We start from the raw sequence: 20,913 nt of genomic DNA on the forward strand, positions 1-20,913 counted from the left end.
CGCAGAGTCAGAGCGCTCTATGTGCCTTGACAGTGTGGACGGGTAGCAAGCTAGTGCGCCCAGGGCTCCTTTATTGCGCTGTAACTCACAAGTGTAGCCAAGCCCTAAGTCTGCTTTTCTGAAGTCCAGGGTCTGTATTTTGCTACTCTTCTTTCTTTCTTTCGTCAGGAGCCTGAGTTCAACCATCTTATGGTCACTGCTGCCTAGGCTGCCACCCACTTCTACTTCTCCTACCAATCTTCCCTGTTTGTAAGCAGCAGGTCAAGAGAAGCACGGCCCCTAGTTGGTTCCTCCAGCACTTGCACCAGGAAGTTATCCCCAACACTCTTCAAAAACTTCCTGGATTTTCTGTGCACTGCTGTATTGCTCTCTCAGCACATGTCAGGGTGACTGAAGTCCCCCATTAGAACCAGGGCCTGTGATCTGGAGACTTCAGTTAGTTGTCCGAAGAAAGCCTCGTCTACCTCATCCTTCTGATCTGGTGATCTATAGCACACGCCCACCACATCACCCTTGTTGCTCTCGCCTCAAAAGACTCTCAACAGGCTTTTCTCCAGTTTCAAATTGGAGCTCTGAGCAATCATACCGCTCTTACATATAATGCAACTCCTCCACCTTTCTTCCCGTACCCGTCCTTCCTGAACAGTTTATACCCATCCATGACAGTGCTCCAGTCATATAAACTGCCCCACCAAATTTCTGTTATTCCAATTCCATAGTTTCTTGATTGTGCCAGGACTTCCAATTCTTCCTGCTTGTTTCCCATGTTTCTTGCATTCATGCACATGCACGTAAGAAAACTAGCAGATTGCCCTACTTTCTCAATATGAATCAGGAGGCTTCCCGTCCTGTACCCTCCTCCTTACGTTTCCTCCTGGTATCTCACTCACCTCTGGGCTTAGGTCACCATGGTCAAATGAAGTCCCTGTGGAAAATGTGGAAAGGATGACGGCTATACTGCTAATTTCAGTTCAGATTTAAAATACTGGCATAGAAACATTGTACTGAAGTGGCATCTGACACTCCAGTGACCAAGCAAGGACCTCAACATGCACTCACAACTGCTACCCATTTCAATGGGAGTTGAACCCATATTTGAGAACAGGATTCAGAAACCTATGTTCTACACAAGATTAATGCTTTTCACTGCACACTATTTCAATCCCCTGAAGGCAGTTCAGTTATGCTAGAGAGCTATGAAACTTCCAGCTCCATTGCCTTAGCTACAGACAAGAAATAAAAGAAACCATTTACATGTATTAGATAGCACTACAGAAATGGATTGATTAGGAAATATTTGGTAGGAGAATAAAAGCAAAAAGGTGAGGACCTTCCTCCTACAGAGGTGTTTACCATTTCGTTACACATGATGCCATTTCTTCTGAAAAGAAACATTTGAAATATTTGGTCAACTAAGCAACCACAACCACTGATCAGTGAACAGGCTTAGAAATATTATAAGTCTTGTTGTGCTATAGGACCCTTCAGAGTGATGCTCCCATTCTATCCCAAAACATAAAATGTGAATGGCATTTCAGAAAAAACTTATTTAATTTTAATGTGTGATTCAGTATCATTACCATTTCCCCACCTCTTCAGAGAAGTTATGAAAAAAAGTTCTATGACGCATCCACCATGCATTTCCTCATTTGGCATCCTATATGCAGGCTTTAGTTAACTGACCAATGTACATATTGCATTACAACCTTACGTTCTAGAGTTTACTATTTAACTTATACATTATTATTTTACTGTTTTGATTAAAAAGTGTTCACTCATGAAAGCATCATCTTGATTACACACCTCAGAATCTTCATCAGCCAAGTTTATTTTTTCCTCCATTCAAGTCATTTTATAAGTACTGTTGTAGCATTTAAATTAGAAGCTGCAAGCCTCCATCTACAACTAGAATATGCCCTGTAATATAGGGAGACTCCAGAAGAAAGACAACAGCTTGTGCAACTTCATCAGGCTCTCCAAATCTTCCAAGAGGAATAGTTTTCTTCAACTGATCTTCCTTCAAATGTGCAGTCATCTCTGTGTGAACAAAGCCTAAGAGAGAAAAAATGTTTGTGACATAAAATGTAAGCAGAATTTGATGAGAGTAGCTGTAGAAGTCTGTAAGAAATCCTGGTATGATATAGTGGCTCTATAAGATCCTTGAGTCCTATCCTTATCCAATGTAAAGTAAGTTTATGAAAAAACATAGCATAGTTATTTCACTGAGAGTCAATCCAATCTCAGTGCAAATACATTTTGTGTGCACACGCACACACTCTCTATTACTCCTGAGGGCATTCTGCACCAAAAAATAAAAAATTCTGCACACAATATTTTAAAGTTTTGCAAGTTTTATTTGTCAATAAATAAATGCAGAGGCTCCAGCATGGCTGTGGGGAGCACATGCCACTGGCTGCATGAAGGTGATAGATCACCCCACAGCCCTCCCATCACCACCCACCCTTGGGACACGGACTCTGCGGTGAGGCCGCACCCGACTGACAGAAGGCCTGGACCTGCCCCAGAAAATCCCTGGAGCTCTGCCCCTTTGCATCAGGTGCACAAAATGTGGGGCAGGCAGCCTCAACCAGGCAGGACCCAAGTGCGAAGGGGCTCAGTGTGAGGGGATCCAGGTGTGGGGTGAGAGGGTTCTGTGTGGGACAATCTCAGTGGGGGATCTAGATTCACAGAGGCTCCTTGGGGGGCTTCCAGGAGAAGGCGGTTGGGTCACAGCGGAGGGGTCTGGGTGCAGCTAGTTGGGGTTCAGTGGCATCAAGGTCTGGATGTGGGGACTCAGGGTGGTGCAGGGAGGTGAGGCACATCAGTGTGGGGGTTTGAGTGCAGGCAGCTCGGGGGGGGGGAGGGGGGAAGCGTTGTCTGGATGTAGGAGTGAGGGTCCAGAGGCAAGGGGTCTGGGTGCAGGGGGTTGAGGTTCATTGCAGTGGAGTTCAGATATGGAGGGCTAGGGAGGTTCTAGGTGTACGGAGTAAAGCTTGGCGGGGGTGTCCGGATATGGGAGATCTGAATGCACAGGGGTTGGGTGGATGGGGGAGCAGCTCCCCATTCAGTGACCCCTCCCGCATCAGCGGAGGAGCTATGGGGGCAGGAAGCAGAGGAGGTTTCTGGGGGTGGGTCTGACACAGCCCCTGCCACTCCTAGCAGGGGAATAAGTCCCGTCCTCTCCTGCCTCCAGCCAAGATGGACTAGCAGCTAATTCCAGCCCCACCGTGATTTACCTCTCTGCTGGCTGCTCCGATGTACCTGCACTGCTAGGGAGTGATGAGTGACTGCTCTTGCAGCTTCCCTTTGCTTCCCTGTCAGAAAGTCATTTTTCTGTGGGGAAGCAAAGAAATTTGCAGGGGCATGAATTCTGCACCTCCACCACAGAGCAGATGTTGCAGGCAAATTGCTGGAAAAAGCGTATGAAAAAGAAATTGAGCAGTGTGCATAAGGTCTAGAGGGTGAAATTGTTAACCTGAGTTTTGATGGGTGGAGCAATGTCCACAATAATCCTCTTGTATGTGCTTATGTGACAACAGAAGAAGGGACTGTCTTCCTTACAGAAACAACTGATACATCAGGAAATGCGCACACAGCAGAATACTTACAAGTAGCAGCAGTAAAAGCTATAACAAACTGTGGGAAAAAAATTCAAAATATCTAGTATGCAGCTTGTTCACAGACAATGCCGCAAATGTATCCAAGATGAGAAGAAATTATTTAGAAGAGAGTCTCAAGCTAACATACGATTGCAGTGCTCATTTGATGCACCTCCTAGCCAAAAACTTCAGTGTTCCAGAAATAAAGGCTAACGTTGTTGAAATTCCAAAACACTTCCGTAACAACCACTTTGCAGCAGCTGCTCTGAAAGAAGTGGGAGGAACCAAGCTAACTCTCCCACAAGACATGCGATGGAACTCAGTAGTGGACTGTTTTGAGCACTATATCAAGAACTGGCCTAACCTGATGACAGTTTGTGAACAAAATCGTGAAAAAATAGATCGTATTGTCACAGACAGAGTTCTCAACGTTGGGCTTAAGAGAAATGTTGAACACATGCTGAGTACCCTGAAGCCTATTTCTATAGCCTTGAACAAAATGCAGGGAAATAGCTGTTTTACTGCTGACGCTGTTGAAATTTGGAAGGAACTGAGGGACATCTTAAAAAGAGAAATTTGCAATGACAGAATTAAACTACAAGCATTAAAAAAACAAATGGGACAAGCACTATCTCCAGCTCATTTTCTTGCAAATATTCTCAATACTCGGTACCAGAGTCAAATCTTAACTGCTGAGGAAGAGGAGTTGGCTATGACATGGACATCCAGCAATCATCCCTCCATAATGCCAACTATAATAAACTTCAGAGCTAAGGGTAAACCATTCAAGAAATATATGTTTGCTGATGATGTTTGAAAGAAAGTCACACCAGTGAACTGGTGGAAGTCACTTAAACACTTGGATTCAGAGACAGCTGAAATGATAATCTCTCATTTCAAAGCAGTAGCTTCTTCTGCCGGTGTAGAAAGAATATTTTCTTCCTTTGGACTAATTCATTCCAAATAGAGAAACTGTTTGGGACCTGAAAAAGCAGGAAAGATTGTTTTTCTTTTCCAGATTATGAACGGGAAAATGAAAGTCAAAATAATTAAGTAGGCTGCAGAAGCCAAAATTTTAAGTTTCTCATGTTGACCTGGCTGACATCGTTGATTTATTTATTTATTTTTAAATATTTCATTTAACTACTTTAGTTAAAAACTATTTTAACAACAACAAACCTGATTTTAAAAAACTTGAATGTTTAACTAAATTCAAAAATTCATGCTTGTTTTATTAAAATATTATATGTTTGCTGTTGAAGAAAAAAATCCAGAATACACAAAGTTGTTGTTTTAGTTAAATAAAAAATGTAAATGTCTGTCTGGTGATGTTCTCCTCCTAATACAGCATGGCAAGAAAATTCTTCAAATATTAATGATTAACCTGTTGAATTGGAGATCGTTCACCTCCCAATGACTTCATAAATTGCTGCTTCAATTACCTTTGGTTAATGAAATAACCAAACAATCATCATTTTCTGATATAGCTGTAAAACTAACCTGAAAAGTTTTCAAAAGAAATCACTTTAAAAATGTATAGTGTGAAAATGAAACCTACATCTCTCTCGGAGTTGTGAAGAATATGTATTAAGGTTATAACAAAAAATGCACTTTTATGTAGAAATCCATGATTAAATCGAGTCTTCCTGACTAGTAATTTAAATCATGATTTAAATCAAATCCACCTTGACAGGAATGTTTGGGCTTTTTGAAAACCACTTCATTTCCTGTCAAACTAATAAAATTGGAAATTTCAGAAAATGGACCGACTAAAAAGAAAAAAAATGTTAATTTTAACTTTTAAATTTATCTGAGGCTTTTGCCATTCAAGAACAACAAAGGTTTCAGAGTGGTAGCCGTGTTAGTCTGTATCAGCAAAAAAAGAATGATTTGTGGCACCTTAGAGACTAACAAATTTATTTGAGCATAAGCTTTCGTGGGCTAAAACCCATTTCATCGGATGCATGCAGTGGAAAATACAGTAGGAAGATACACACACACTGAAAAAATGGGTGTTGCCATACCCACTATAACGAGAATGATCAGTTAAGGTGAGATATTATCAGCAGGAGAAAAAAAAACCTTTTGTAGTGATAATCAGGATGGCCCATTTCCAACAGTTGACAAGAAGGTGTGAGTAACAGTGGAGGGGGGGGGGGTGGGAAAATAAGCATGGGGAAATAGTTTTACTTTGTGTAATGACCCATCCACTCCCAGTCTCTATTCAAGCCTAATTTAATGATGTCCAGTTTGCAAATTAATTACAATTCACAGTTTCTCGTTGGAGTCTGTTTTTGAAGTTTTTTGTTGTAGTATTGCCACTTTTAGGTTTGCAATTGAGTGACCAGGGAGATTGAAGTGTTCTCCGACTGGTTTTTGAATGTTATAATTCTTGACGCCTGATTTGTGTCCATATATTCTTTTACATAGAGACTGTCCGGTTTGGCCAATGTACATGGCAGAGGGGCATTGCTGGCACACGATGGCATATATCACATTGGTAGATGTGCAGGTGAACAAGCCTCTGATAATGTGGCTGATGTGAAGAACAAAGGCACTTAGAGAAATGTTGCATATTCATTAAGCAGACTGCATATTCAGGAGATAAAAGGTGTCACCTAATCTAACCCTGCAAGCAAGGTGCCAATGAAAGAGAGACAGCAACAAACTTTGAATCTAAACATGTCTGAAAGAGGCTTACTGTCCTATAATTTCATGGAAACAGGAAAAGTATAAAAAAAACAACCCTCTGAAATGAGAACCCCTCACACATATCCTCTCTAGCCTGCTTAAAAACAGCAAGCATTACACAATTCACCCAGTCCACATCTACAAGCAAGGTGCCACAGCAACGATAAAACACAGAAGACTCAAAAAGAAACCAACCTAAGAAAACCTCCTCAAGATTTTAACAATGGTGAGATAAACTAAGACACTGCTAAAGGATTAGATTTAAAACTAATTATTTTATTGGAATAGTGAAATGCAATAACTTAAAATATTAATAGTTTCTCTTGTTATTCACCAAAAGGTTAAACTGTATATTCTTGGAGAAGAAATGAGGCTTGTCATAAATGTAAAGGGAAGGATAAACCCCTTTAAAATCCCTCCTGGCCAGAGGAAAAATCCTCTCACCTGTAAAGGGTTAAGAAGCTAAAGGTAACCTCGCTGGTACCTGACCAAAATGACCAATGAGGAGACAAGATACTTTCAGAAGCTGGGAGGAGGGAGACAAACAAAGGGTCTGTGTCTGTCGGTATGCTGCTTTGCCGGGGATAGAACAGGAATGGAGTCTTAGAACTTTTAGTAAGTAATCTAGCTAGGTATGCGTTAGATTATGATTTCTTTAAATGGCTGAGAAAAGAATTGTGCTGAATAGAATGACTATTTCTGTCTGTGTGTCTTTTTTGTAACTTAAGGTTTTGCCTAGAGGGATTCTCTGTGTTTTGAATCTAATTACCCTGTAAGGTACCTATCATCCTGATTTTACAGGGGTGATTCCTTTACTTCTATTTCTATTAAAAGTCTTCTTGTAAGAAAACTGAATGCTTTTTCATTGTTCTCAGATCCAAGGGTTTGGGTCTGTGGTCACCTATGCAAATTGGTGAGGATTTTTACCCAACCTTTCCCAGGAAGTGGGGTGCAAGGGTTGGGAGGATTTTGGGGGGAAAGATGTGTCCAAACTACGTTTCCCAGTAAACCCAGTTAGAGTTTGGTGGTGGCAGTGGTTATTCCAAGGACAAAAGATAAAATTAATTTGTACCTTGGAGAAGTTTTAACCTAAGCTGGTAAAAGTAAGCTTAGGAGGTTTTCATGCAGGTCCCCACATCTGTACCCTAGAGTTCAGAGTGGGAGAGGAACCTTGACAGGGCTAAACATCAGTAAATACAGAAACAGTGGAATTTAATTGGATATAAGATTCTTAACTGGCCAGTCTCAAGACAGCCCCTTAAATGGCTTCTTCTAAGTAAGTGATTTAAATATTTTCTTGGATTTCATGGAATTTAGTAAAAATTGCTTACTCTGCCCAATTATAGCATGTTGTGGTTATCAATGATATACACCAAACAGGATCTACCTGTTTTTGAAATTATTTTGCAAAGAATACAAACATTCTTTGTTCTCTAAGGATAGACTAAGTCTGGTTTCATACTAATTCTGGGAAATATGGCCTTCGTTTCAATTTACAAAGAGAAAAAAGTGCCACACCAAAGGCAAGTCCACTCTCAGAGACGTAATCTCTGCTAAAAGCTCTCCAGAGAGAGGCATGCTTCTATTACAGTCTGTTCTGTAACAGGTTTATTAGTTGGGTTCTGTCACTTGTCTTGCTTTGTTTAAGGTTTTCTATTCCTTTCTTTAACAAAATAGCCATGGTCTATAACTTGATTATTTTGCTTGATCTCAGTTATGGTGTACCCAAAGGTATGTAAAGAATCCCATCTTGGAATTGGCAATAAGAGAAACAATTAGTAAGAATTGGCTTACTATTTCTAGTTTCTCTAAACATTTTTAGTAATTTATAATAATACAATTACTTGGCATCCAACAATTTAAAATTACCCCTTTCTGCCCCATATAACTATATGTCCCTTTAAGAAATTGAAAGATCAGTCCCATTAGGAAATAGTACAATATGCCCTCTCTTATCCATTTTCTTTTGTGTACTAAGAGTCTGAAACATTAAAGACAATGCAGATATAGAAAGGAATCTCCTACAAAAGAGAAATTCCTCCTCACACAGCATTTCTTAAATTTCCTTTTCTACACTGGGTTAGTTCACAGAAGTAAAGGATAAGCAAACAAAATTAAAATAGATACTCCAGAAGGAGCACACATTTATTCCCTTAAGCACATTCATATGTAAAAATGGGCTGAGTAAGAAAATAGACAAAAAATTTTGTCTAAAAAAAAATTTTAAATAAAAGATTACCATTCTGATTGGAAACTAGCCTAAAACCTGCTACTTAGCAGTGTTTTTCTATCAGAGTATTTTTATAGATAGTTTCTTACTTTCAGAGTACAATAAGCAAATAGTAAGCGCTTCTTTGTTCCAACCTTGCTGATCTATAACTGAAGTAATCACAAAAAACGTACAGAGATTTAGTATCTTAATCATGAACTAACCTGGAGCAACCATGTTGACTCGAATTTTCTTTCTTGCTACTTCTTTAGCAAGAGAGCGTGAAAATCCAACTAACCCTGCTTTGCTGGCACTGTACACACTCTGACCAGAATTGCCCTTGAGTCCAACAATACTTCCTAAAACAAACAAAAGAGCAAACCGAGGCCAAATGACAGGCTAAATTTAATCTTTTACAATAGCAATGTTGTGGCTTTACTGAAGTCAGAACTTTTAATCACCATCCTTTTAAATAACAGCAATTTTATTAGAGCTTGATACGCATGTAGAGTCTCCATTTGCAAGTTAGGCATGTATTCAAGGGAAAATCTGAGTTCTAACTATTGGAGAGACAGTTAAGATTACAAATAAAGTAATGAAAATAAGATTGCTTCCTGCATATTAACTTATCACCGACAGCAAACCTCTCAGCTATCTATGTACAGTTCGTACAAATATGCAAGAGAAAATTATAGTAAGTGTGTGGCAAAGCTCCCTGAATAATACCCTCCTAGAGAGAAAAAAAAGCCATGCCTTATTGTTAATTAAAATCAAAATAGAGAAACACTTGCAATAATTGGCAGAAGTTACAGGAAGATTATAAAAGCATGATGAAATGCAGACTAAAGGTTTTTAGAAGGACTTTATTTACCACTGACATGAGCTGCACTTACATTCAGAGGTTGCTGAAAAAGTTTAAAAAGGAACAATGTGTTCACAAAAGAAAGGCTAAGAAAATAGTGACTCAATGAGTTTAATGAGAAAACACACGTGCATAAAGTTACTTGAATGTGTAAAGGTCTGCAGAACTAGGAATAAAAAAAAAAAACAACTAACCACACACACAAAATTCATCGTAAATGAAAAAACATAATACTCCTTCAGCCTTTCATACTGTGTGTTACTTCTGGATTGCTTTAAAGGGGCACTGTAAATCTGTAATCTTGTCTTTTTTTAAAATTAAAACTAACATTAAATATCACACTTGCCTTTGAATCCTCTTCCCAATTGTTATGGATAAACAATTGGGAAGAGGATTTATAAAAAAAAAAAAAAGAAAGAAACAACTCACCACATTTTCCTAATTCTTTAACATATTACTGTCTTTCACAAACAGAGAAATCTATCAGACTCTCCAGAGGAAACAACCAAACTAACTTTACACCAAACGCTATGAATAGTGACAGGTAAATATACTGGGGAAAATAGAGGGGGGAAATATCTTATTTTTCAGTTGTAGGAATCTTTGGTTTTCATCTTGCAGTTAGCTTCAATGGGCACAAAGGTCTAATCATTTGAAGCTCATTCCAGGCTTGGAGCATAACGATAATAGGCAGAATATATTCAAAATGAAATGTGGAGAATTTTTTTATTATTTGATTATGTCCCTCTACAAGTAACTGGACCCAATGGTAAAATATTAATTCCAGAATATTATGTATTTCCTACAATTGTTTCAGTTTTGGATTCTTACTACACGTTTTTAGAGGTAAACCTTTTAACATGAAATTTCTAAGACTGTGTCTAAGAAAGTCATTTAAATACAATTAACCACCTTCAACTTGCCTAAGGTGGAGACTCACCTATGTTAACAATAGCACCTCCTTGCTGTTGAAGCATACGCCTTACAGCAGCTTTGCATGTCAACATTGTCCCCAGAAGGTTAGTGTTAATTTGGGATACCATATCTTCAGATGTGGTTCTCAGCAACAAGCCATCCCTGTCAAAAAAGCCCAAAAAAACAAAAACCCTGAAAAACTGGTTTAAGTCATCCCTGGTCAAATTTCATTGCCCAGAATAAAGTTCCACCAGGGAAGAATTTGACCCTACATGCACTAGCGCTGTTCTTGATAACACTGAAAAATTATGCACAGTAATAAGACATAAGGCCCGCATCAGCCATTTTGCTGATAGTATATTACAAGCGGCCAAATGTATTCGCTCAGACGACTGTCAAACACTAATTTCTAATGGATGACAGTGTTTGACAGTCCTCTGAGCGAATACATTTGACCGCTTGTAATATATTTATATATATTTGTACTGGAGTTTATATCTGTGAGTACAACAGAAAGACAAGGAGAGTGAAGTAATATCTTTTATTGGACTAACTCCTGTTGAAGAGAAAGACAAGCTTTCGAACTTACACAGAGCTATTCTTCAGGTCTGGAAAATGGACTTGAAGGGTATGTCCTCACTGCAATTAGACACCCACAGCTGGCCCATGTCAGCTGACTCAGGCTCGCAAGGCCATAAAATCGTGGTATAGCTGGAGCCCAAGCGCTGGGACCCTAGGGAGGGTCCTAAAGCTCAGGCTCCAGACCAAGCCCTAATGTGTATTTAAAACAAAACAAAAAACAAACAAACCCACAGGACACCTGCAGGTATTTAATTGCAGTGTAGACATATCCTTAGTGTCACAGCCAAAACACAAGGTGGAACATATTAACTACTTATGCTAAACACCACATTTTGCAAGGGACTATTCAAGGAGAAATAGCCCCTAAGCACCTCCAAGTGGTGCACGTAAAATCCATGTCTTACCAGTACAGGGTGGGCACCATCTAAGGGGGGCACATGACCACCCCATGCGACCCTCCATGTGACTCCTCACTGCCCCACCCCCAGCCCAGGGCACCCACGCTCTCCCCGTCCCCTCCCTACATCCATCCCATATTACCTGGGGCGGGAGGGGGGGAAGGTGTGCTCTGTACTCCTCCTGCTGTGCCAGAGACAGGGCTGGGGGCGCCGGTGGTACAGCGGCCGGGGAGCTGCCAGAGTTCTGCTCCGTTCCCCGCTGCCCCACCCAGCAGGGGCAGCAGTGGAGAAAACAGCAGAACTCCCAGCACCCGAGCTGCATCTCCATCCTTCCTTGTACTACAGCAGCAGCCCTGCCAGAGACAGGGCTGGGTGGGCGAGCCTAGGAGAGGTACAGCCACTGGAGGAACTGCCAGCATTCTGCTCCTTTCCCCACTGCCCCTCCCAGCGGGGATATGAGCAGAACCCCCAGCCCTCTCCTCTGGCAAGGCTGCTGTGGTGTCTTTCCGGTACGCCATACCGGCTATAAATGGCTTGCTGGTACAGCATACCGGCCTACTTGCACTGCTGGTACCTCTCAAGTCATGCGGGGGAGGGAAGGGTTACAGATTCTTGTAATAAGCCATAGATCCAGTGTCTTTATTCAGTCTATGTTTTTTGGTGTCTAGCAAAGTTATGAATTTATGCTCCCAGGCTCATCTTTTGAAAGTGTTGTGCAGGTTTCCTTGGAGAATGAGAACTGAGTGGTCATACCTAGAGTAATCGCCTGGTGAAAATTTTTGTCGTTTCATTTTTCTGTGACAGTTCATTTAAGAGCATAGTGATTGTCTTATTTCACACTCACAGTTGTTACTGGGATATTTAGTGCATGTACAAGACCCATGGATCTTGAAAAATGTGTTGCGGAGGATGTTGATCATCATAGCAGTAACTATGTCTACAAGTTTTGCATCTGTTGTTCTGGCTACAACAACACTGACCACAATACACAGTCTTCAGATACATTTCAATTAATTTTTAGAGCCATTACCGATGTGTTTAATTTTGCAGTTACTCTCTTAGGGTACGTCTACACTACACGCTGGATTGGTGGGTAGTGATCAATCAATCCCCAATCGCTCTGCCCTTGACTCCTGTGCTCCACCATGGCGAGAGACGGAAGCGGAGTCGATGGGGGAGCGGCGGCAGTCAACCCTGTGCCGTGAGCACGCGTGGCAAGTCGACCTAAGATATGTCAACTTCAGTGACGCTATTCTCGTAGCTGAAGTTGCATATCTTCGGTCAACCCCCGCCCCCCCCCCCCCAGTGTAGACAGGCGTTAGTATATTTAGTACCTTTCAACAAGAATGCATGGCCTACTCTTACTTATAACATAAAACTAACCTGTTGACTCCAGCAGCATTAACCAAGTAATTAACATGACCTAAATTCTTCTCCACCTCCTCAAGTGTATTTTGGACATCTTGTTCCATGGCTACATCACAGCTAAGTGCCATATGACCTGCTGTATTGAAATGAAGTTGCATTAGGCTAACAGTAAATATAAACAGCAAAATAATAGTAAAAACAGATGTTGAACTAGTTCTAATTTAAGAAATCTGCTCCACCTCAAAGGAGAGTTAAATGAGGACAAGTTTCAGGAAGTCTCCTGATTAGTTACGACACTTCCTTGTGTTTTGTATTTTTTGGCCCTTTTCAAGTTTCGAATCAATGTGGTCTAGAGCAGTTTGAGGTCTCGGTTGGCTGGAAGCCAAGAATTGCCAAGTTTTAATGCCATTTCTGTCACCAACTCACATGACCGTGGACAACTGCCTTAATCTCAGGTTACCCCATCTGTAAAAGGGTGTCTGTAACAATTACTTACTTACCTTCCTGGTAGGAGTGTTATGAAGATTATATATTTGGGAAAAAAAGTAAAGTGCTGTATGAACTGCTCTTAAATGCAGAATATTATAGTTATAAAATATTATAACTGTAAAATTCCAGAAGAATGGATGGTTCTTAAATGCTGTTTGGCACTTCCACACTTTTCCTATCTGCAAATACCATTTTTTCAGTTACCACAAACCCTGCCAGTGTCAGGCCCGAGATTTCATGGCTTAAATTTCAAAACAGCAGTGCACACAACTATACTCAAAAATAGTTTAAATGCACTTTATAATTAATACACAAAATTCACTGGACATTCATTTTGAAACTACACAAATTTAAAAACAAAATAGACCATCTTGCTCCCCGTGAAGTTAATGAGAACTTTTCTATTGACAATCATGAGAACTGGCCCAGGCCATTATTCACACTATGTCAGATAGTAAATCCTCCATCTGCTTTGCTATATTTGGCTTAATTCTCAAATAGATGCTCTGCCTTTTACTTTCACCTGCATTTGGGAAAATGCTCAGTTTAGATATATTACTGTATTACTCTTACCAGTTACGTAAAAAGTGGACAGTCATGAATAAACAGTAACAAAGCAATATACATACCCCCAAGGTGATTCACAGTAGTTTGAGCTACTTCCAGATTTCTAGCAATAATAGCCAAGTGGTATCCTTTCCATGCCAGCAGTTGTGCAACAGCTTTTCCAATTCCTCGGGATCCTCCAAAAATGGCACAAACTTTGGGCATCTCCAAAGAATAATTCACAAACAGCAAATAAGTCTACAATCAACAGTGACTGGCACCAAATATTTTAGGACCTGATCTTCTATGGTGCCAATTATCTTCCATTCCCACTGAAGTCAATGAGAATACAGCACTCTGTTGTATCAGGTTGTTTCAGTCTTACTGTATTCATAGTTTATTGTTTATATTTAAACTTTAACAAAAACAGCTGAACTAAACATTATTAGCTATGTGTTAAGGTGGAATATCTTCAGGTGAGAAACAAGTGTACTAAAATTTTTGAATTACAGATAATCTTCAATTTTGCAGTCAGATAATCACTAACCACAATTTAACTATTATTTTAAGAGTGTCACAAAGTTTCCAAGCAATATAATTGTAAAGATCATTATATACCTGCTCAAGTCAATACTTACAAAATTCAGTCTTTTCAAAGCCAACTCAAGAACGAAATGTGATTATTGTATTAGCACTTCTGATATTAAAGCCACTCAGTCTTTTGACCATGGCCACAAAACTCATCCCAAGTATCTCTATGAACCATAACATACACTATTTTTATTAGTAACACATACTGTGTTTACACTGCCACTAACCAAACAGTATTTTGTTCATTGCTTCTGCTTTTAAATAATAAAAAGCTTGTTTAATGAGTTGAAATGATGCTTGAGCAGGTATGTACCTAACTTCAGGCCAAAACCTTGCACCTTAGTAAACACAGAATAAAGGCTCTAGAATTTGTCACTTTGCCATTATAATGTTGCTTCCTGTGGGAGAGGTGAGGGTAGAAAAGAGGCCTCGTTTCTTTTCTGCTGGTTATGGAAAGAATGCCAAAAGGTATCTTTTCAGTTAACTGCCATGTTATGTCAGGGGAAATTATGAACATAGGTTTTTAACATGAAAATATTCTGGAACTACACAGACTCCTTTTAGCAGTTTTATACAATCTGTTGGGAGATTTCTAAATATCTGATAATGCCCTTTAAGAAAAATAAAAGTGAGAATAAATCATCGGTCCACAAAGGACCATCACAACTGGCAGTTTCAACAGAGTGTAGCCCAGAAGTGAATCAATAAGATTTTATAGGGTCATTCCCCCTTATTGAATCACTGCACTGTGTCTTTTACCACAAGGACAAGGTCAGCATTCTCACCTTTGAGACACTTCAGAACCCTCATCTTTCCAGACATTTGTTTTATACCACAGTACCTTTTATCAAAGGATTTCAAAATGCTTTACCAACTCTGGCTATTATGGAACTACTCACATGAAAAAGGCCTGATGGACTGGGTCCTAGGGAGAAAAATCTATCCCTGTATTGGTACTGAGTCTAGTGAAGGGGCGGGGTCTTGCACCTTTTCTACCACTGGGGCTGCTGGGGCCATTTTGGCTTCTGGTCAAAGTTTGAACAGCTCTAATATCTGCTCAGACACGGACGCTAGATGCAGCAGCTGCTATACACCATTTCACTCCCAGCACACAACAAAGTCCCAACCACGCCTTTTCTCCTTCCAGGGATGTTTCCACACCACTGTTCTCCCACGCCCACGCGGTGTGACTTGCTCTTCTGAGTTTCACACCTCTGGGAATGAACTGGACCGTTAACTCTTCCTGCAAGGGGGCCCCCAGGCTTGCAGGCCTCCATGCGCAGAGCCGCCCTGCAGGGGCAGCGTGGGGAGAGCACGACGGGGGCCGGCCCGGAACGGCGAACACCCAGAGGAGCTCGCACAGCTCCCAGGAATCGCTTTCAGCCTCGGCTCCAGGAAACTGTAGCGCAGCCTCCCGCCACCCACGGGAGCTTCACGCGAGCGGCGCAGACCCAGCCAGCAGAGAGCGGCCGATCTGGCAGGCAGCGCCCCCGGGCGTTCACCCACCCAGCCCCTCCGTGCGGGGCCGAGCCCCCGCTCCCGCTGTCCCCCAGCTCCAGCTCTGCCTGCGCCTGCCGCCAGCCTCCCCTAGGGGGGAGCAGCAGTTGGCGATCCCGCCTGGAGTAGCGGCAACCGGCTCCCTGGGGCGGAGCAAGCAGCGTTGGAGCCTCGCGCTCCCCCAGTTCCGAGGCAGGCGGCCTCGCGCTATTTCAGGCGCTTGTCACAGTGGCGCAGCGGCATTCGGGATTCAGCAGTAGCCGGTTACCATGGAGACCACGCCGAGCTCTGTGGCACCCGTCTGCGTTCCTCCCCCTACCTCGCTCGCGCTGTTACTTGGAAAAACGCGCGCGCACCCCTTCCTTCCTTATGGTCCACGGGTGGGCACTGGAACGCCTCTCCTGCTAGAGACTACTACTCCCGGCATGCAATGCGGCCGGACTGCTCGGGCCGCAGATAGAGCGTCTGTAGCTGCCGGTATGATTAGGGAGCAGTGCATGTTGGGACTTGTAGTAAGGGGTGCCCAGGTGAAGCTCTGGCTGCTGCTGCGCGGGGCTCACAGAATCCTTGGGTGGGACTAGGAATAATCGTCCATCAATTAACCACCCCCCAAAGGTTTCGACGTAGATGCTGCCTCACCTCAGCCGCTCTTCCCCACCAGACAACATGCCCCTTGCCCCAGCCACTGCCCCCGGTGCCATCCCACAATCCAGGCTTGGTCAGTTTTATCAGGTGGCGATAAAGCCCCGGTTCCTGGAGTCACAGCAGGTGGTTCTAGGGGGTTACACCTTGAATACGAGTCAATACTGTGATGCAGCTGTGAAAACAGCAGTTATTCTGGGCTCTCAATGGCCCCTCAAGCCCTACATTTCTACAATTATTGCGTGAGACTCTTTTTCATTTTAAACAAAAAGTAGTAATGCTAACCTCAAGCAATGTATCAGTCAGGCCCCTCAAAGGCATGAGTGATTTTTAAAAATAATTTTTGTTACTACTACATTTTAGGTGATTTTTATTTGTCTTCTGGTTACTGAGCCTTTTGGGTGCACTCATGTCATGTTCTCAGGCTTTTCTCTACAACTGTGAGGACCAGAAATTCATTTTTAAACAAAAGCTGAGTTTCTCCCCTAGTCCATTGCTTCCAGGAGCCAAGCCTCTAAGAAAAACACCACATATCATGAAATGGTGAAATCACAACAGTTACCAACATTGAGGAAATTCTAGTCTTCACAGTTGCTAAAAACACACACACAATAAATGAATCAATTTTTTAAAATCTCATGATTTTAAGCCAATTAATAATTTTTGAATGCTTTCCTTTGACAATGCTACAGGCACACCTTCCTGTCCCCAGACATGCAGCTATTACTTAGGTGCCATGCAGCATATTCCTTTCTCTCATCCTCCAAAACCAGACAATCTTGCTTTCTATCTTAGTTCATAGGTTTTAGGATTTTGAACTGAAATCTCAGTTTTACACATTGAAGCAGTAATTTACAATGAACCTATCAACTATTTTAACACTGCACTTTTTAACCTAACCCTGCTCCTGTCCCGAAGAATCTGTTGTCAGAAATGATTTGGAGTGTAAGTATACTGAGAACTTATCTTACATCACATCACCTTTACATTGAAAATGGCTGCACTCTATTTTCTTTTTAGCATACCCCTATTGTATACCTAAGAATCTTTTTTTCCCCTTTTCTCCTTTTTCTTCTTCATAGTATATTTCCCCTTTCTCCATGGATCTATCAGCTTGTCTCTACACTTACACTGTAACTATGCTGGCGTAATTAAAATGGTTTTCGGTCCACCTCAGTGTACACAAGGATAAGGTATTTATACCAGTATAGCTGCATCTAGATGAGGGCTTTCACTAGCATAATTATATATATTAAAAAAAACACACACCCCACATACTTCTGACATGTTATGCCAATAAGTGTAGAAGACCAGCCCTTTATCATACATGATATAATACTGAGTGGGACAACACAGCTCATCAGCCATTCAGTAGTCAGTTGGAGGATCTTTTGAGTGATTCCAGGTCTCCTTTCCTCTACAGAGAGAATGTCTACACTGCAGCTGCTACACAGGCACAGCTATGGTGCTGCAGCTGTGCCACTGTAGTACAGACGATTCCTGCATCAACAGAAGAGATCTCCGCCCGCACCCCCAATCAACGTAGTTAATCCTCTCCAAGAGTTGATAGATCAACGGAAGAATTCTTCCATCAGCCTAGCCACATACACACCGAGGGTTAGGTCAACCTAACTATGATGTGTGCAGATGTGGTCTCCCCATCTCAAAAAAGAGATACTGGAATTGGAAAAGGTTCAGAAAAGGGAACCAAAAATGATTAGGAGTAAGGAATGGCTTCCATATGAGGAGAGATTAATAAGACTGGAAAAGAGCTTGGAAAAGAGATGGCTAAGAGGAGATATGATTGAGGTCTATAAAATCATGACTGGTGTAGAGAAAGTAGATAAGGAAGTGTATTATGAGAAGTAGTAAACAAGCACTAGGGGTCACCAAATGAAATTAATAGGCAGCAGGTTTAAAACAAAAGGAAGCATTTCTTCACACAATGTGGAGTCAGCCTGTGGAACTCCTTGCCAGAGGATGTTGTGAAGGCCAAGACCATAACAGGGTTTAAAAAAGAACTAGATAAATTCATGGAGGATAGGTCCATCATTGACTATTAGCCAAGATGGGTAGACATGGTGTACCTAGCCTCTGTTTGCCAGAAGCTGGGAATGAGCAACAGGGATGGATCGCTTGATGATTACCTGTTCTGTTCATTCCGTCTGGGGCACCTGGCACTAGCCCCTGTCAGAAGCCAGGATACTGGGCTAGATGGACCTTTGGTCTGACCCAGTAAGGTTATTCTTATGTTCTTATGATGCTCAGGGCATGAAATTTTTCACAGCCCTGAGTGACATAGCTAGGTCAAGCTAATTTATAAGTGTAGACCAGACCTGATTAATTTGGCAGTGATACATTGAAATTTGTGTACATAATAGACAAGGAATTAAACCAGAGTCTCCCCTATGATGGGGGAGAATGCAAGTGTGCCTGGATTTGATGGTTTTGTGACTATGTTACCATTGTAAGACTTTATTTGTTTAGCTCTACTTCAGGGGTGGGCAAACTACAGCCCAAGGGCCACATCCAGACTTTCAGATGTTTTAATCCGGCCCTCGAGCTCCTGCCAGGGAGTGGGGCTGGGGCTTGCCCTGCTCCGGCACTCCAGCTGGGGGCTTGTCCCACTCCACATGTGCTGTGGCTCCGTGCGGCTCCCGGAAGCAGCAGCAGCATGTCCCGCCCTCCAGCTCCTACGCATAGGGTCAGCTATCGGGCTCCGCAGCTCCCATTGGCCGGGAACCATGACCAACAGGAGCTGCAGGGGCAGCGCCTGTGGACAAGGCAGCATGCTGAGTCACCTGGCTACACCTCCACAGAGGAGCTGGAGGGGGGACATGCCGCTGCTTCCGGGAGCTGCTTGAGGTAAGCGCCACCTGGAGCCTGCACTCCTGTCCCCCTCCCACACCCCAACCCCCTGCCCTGATCCCCCTCCCAACCCCTTGATCCCAGCCCAGAGCACCCTCCTGCACTCCCAACCCCTCATCCCCAGCCCCACCCCAGAGCCTGTACCCCCAGCCAGAGTCCTCACACCCCCTCTGCACCCCTGCCCCAGACCAGAGTCCCCTCCTGCACCCTGAACTCCTAATTTCTGGCCCCACCCCAGAGTCCCCAACCCCCAATTTCATGAGCATTCATGGCCCGCCATACAATTTCCATACCCAGATGTGGCCCTCAGGCCAAAAAGTTTGCCCACCTTTGCTCTACTACATAGTTTTGTTTTCTTTTATGTTTTAGTCTCAAATTAAGGTTGCCAATTTTAGTTGGATTTTTCCTGGAGCTTCCATTGCATGAGAATCTTTAATTAAAGATTAATCTTTAATTCCTGGAGACTCCAAGACAATCTTGGAGGTTTGGCAACCCTATCCGAAATGTGGCTTAAATTAAAGTTTAGAGATTAGTATCTGTTTATGTGCAGGACACTTTTCATAATTGTTTGGGCTAATAAAAATTATTCAGAAGAGTTATCAGCTCAGGGGAAATGTGCTATGTGAGGTTCTGACCTTCTGCTGTAAATCTCAGTAATCAGGATTTCAGACGGTTTCTAAGAGCTCCAGGATTAGAGTTGAGAGTGAAGTTATCAATTTTAACATAAATAATTTTCAATGGGCCAATCTTTATATATGATAGGGAAAGATGTATTTGGGGTTCCAGACACACCATTAACCAGCTATAACTTATAACTAGAGAGTTGACATTTGGTCTCAAAATAGTCTTTAGCACAGACTCTCTTTTGTATTACAGAAGTGAGAGTTCACAAAGGGGAAAATGTGGACATTTTGTTCAGGTTAAATAGACAGCAGCAAAATGGCACTGGGGGTTGGGAGGGGGGGAAGAGAATCAATCAATCATTCTCCAATGAAAAGGGATATAGCTAATTAGCGAAAGCTGGTGGACTAAAGACACAATAATTCTAGGTTCCATGACATGATATGGGTAGAGCAACAGACCAGAATTCATGTGACATAATAAACTAGGGCTTAATAATAGTCTGATGCTCCCTCATCAAGAAAGGCAGCATAACATAATGCTTTAAGAAAGTAATAAAAAGTTGGTCTTCCCTGTACACATTGGAACTCTGACACAAAAGTAGGAAATTCTCTGCATTTTTTAAACATTTTAAACTGCATCATGTAGTGAACAAAGTGACAATGCAAAACATTCTTTCCCATGGTTCAGACAAGATTGTGTTCAGCTCTTGTCTAGTAAATGCTTATTTAAAACTTAGATGTGTAATCAGAGATCACTTATTAGCCACAGAATCACCAGATGTTTGCAAAAGTTATGTTAACCTTTCTCTCAATGATTTATTTTTACATGTTTTAAGCACATGGCCAAAAGCATACACAAGCAATGAATCTGAGTGAGTTTACCCCTAGTTATTTCCTAATTTTGTAAAGGATGAGCTGACTGTGTTGAAGTGAAGAATCAGTTTAATATTTGATACAACTTCTCCCTGTGGGACTGTGTCCTACTCTGACTGATATATGAACTCGATCTAATAGATCTTTTCCATCCCTAATG

At 42.0% G+C, this 20,913-nt stretch overlaps 1 protein-coding gene across 6 annotated transcripts; it reads right to left on the bottom strand.

The window, feature by feature from the left end:
* Positions 1 to 1,807: 1,807 nt before the first annotated feature.
* Positions 1,808 to 16,167, bottom strand: CBR4 (carbonyl reductase 4). Of its 6 annotated transcripts, none has more exons than XM_048847667.2 (6): positions 16,067 to 16,167; positions 13,743 to 13,884; positions 12,640 to 12,760; positions 10,302 to 10,438; positions 8,724 to 8,858; positions 1,808 to 2,052 (listed from the first exon to the last, which is right to left on the bottom strand). In XM_048847667.2, the coding sequence occupies exons 2-6, from the start codon at positions 13,882 to 13,884 to the stop codon at positions 1,874 to 1,876; spliced, it is 714 nt and encodes a 237-aa protein (XP_048703624.1). In that variant the 5' UTR covers positions 16,067 to 16,167; the 3' UTR covers positions 1,808 to 1,873. The 6 variants fall into 6 exon arrangements, with proteins under 6 accessions (XP_048703624.1, XP_048703622.1, XP_048703621.1 ...); XM_048847665.2 differs by having other exon boundaries at positions 12,640 to 12,757; positions 16,016 to 16,144; XM_048847664.2 differs by having other exon boundaries at positions 16,016 to 16,143.
* Positions 16,168 to 20,913: the final 4,746 nt, after the last annotated feature.

This window comes from Caretta caretta, chromosome 4 (assembly GCF_965140235.1).
Source record: "Caretta caretta isolate rCarCar2 chromosome 4, rCarCar1.hap1, whole genome shotgun sequence".
NCBI classification, from domain to species: Eukaryota; Metazoa; Chordata; order Testudines; family Cheloniidae; genus Caretta; species Caretta caretta.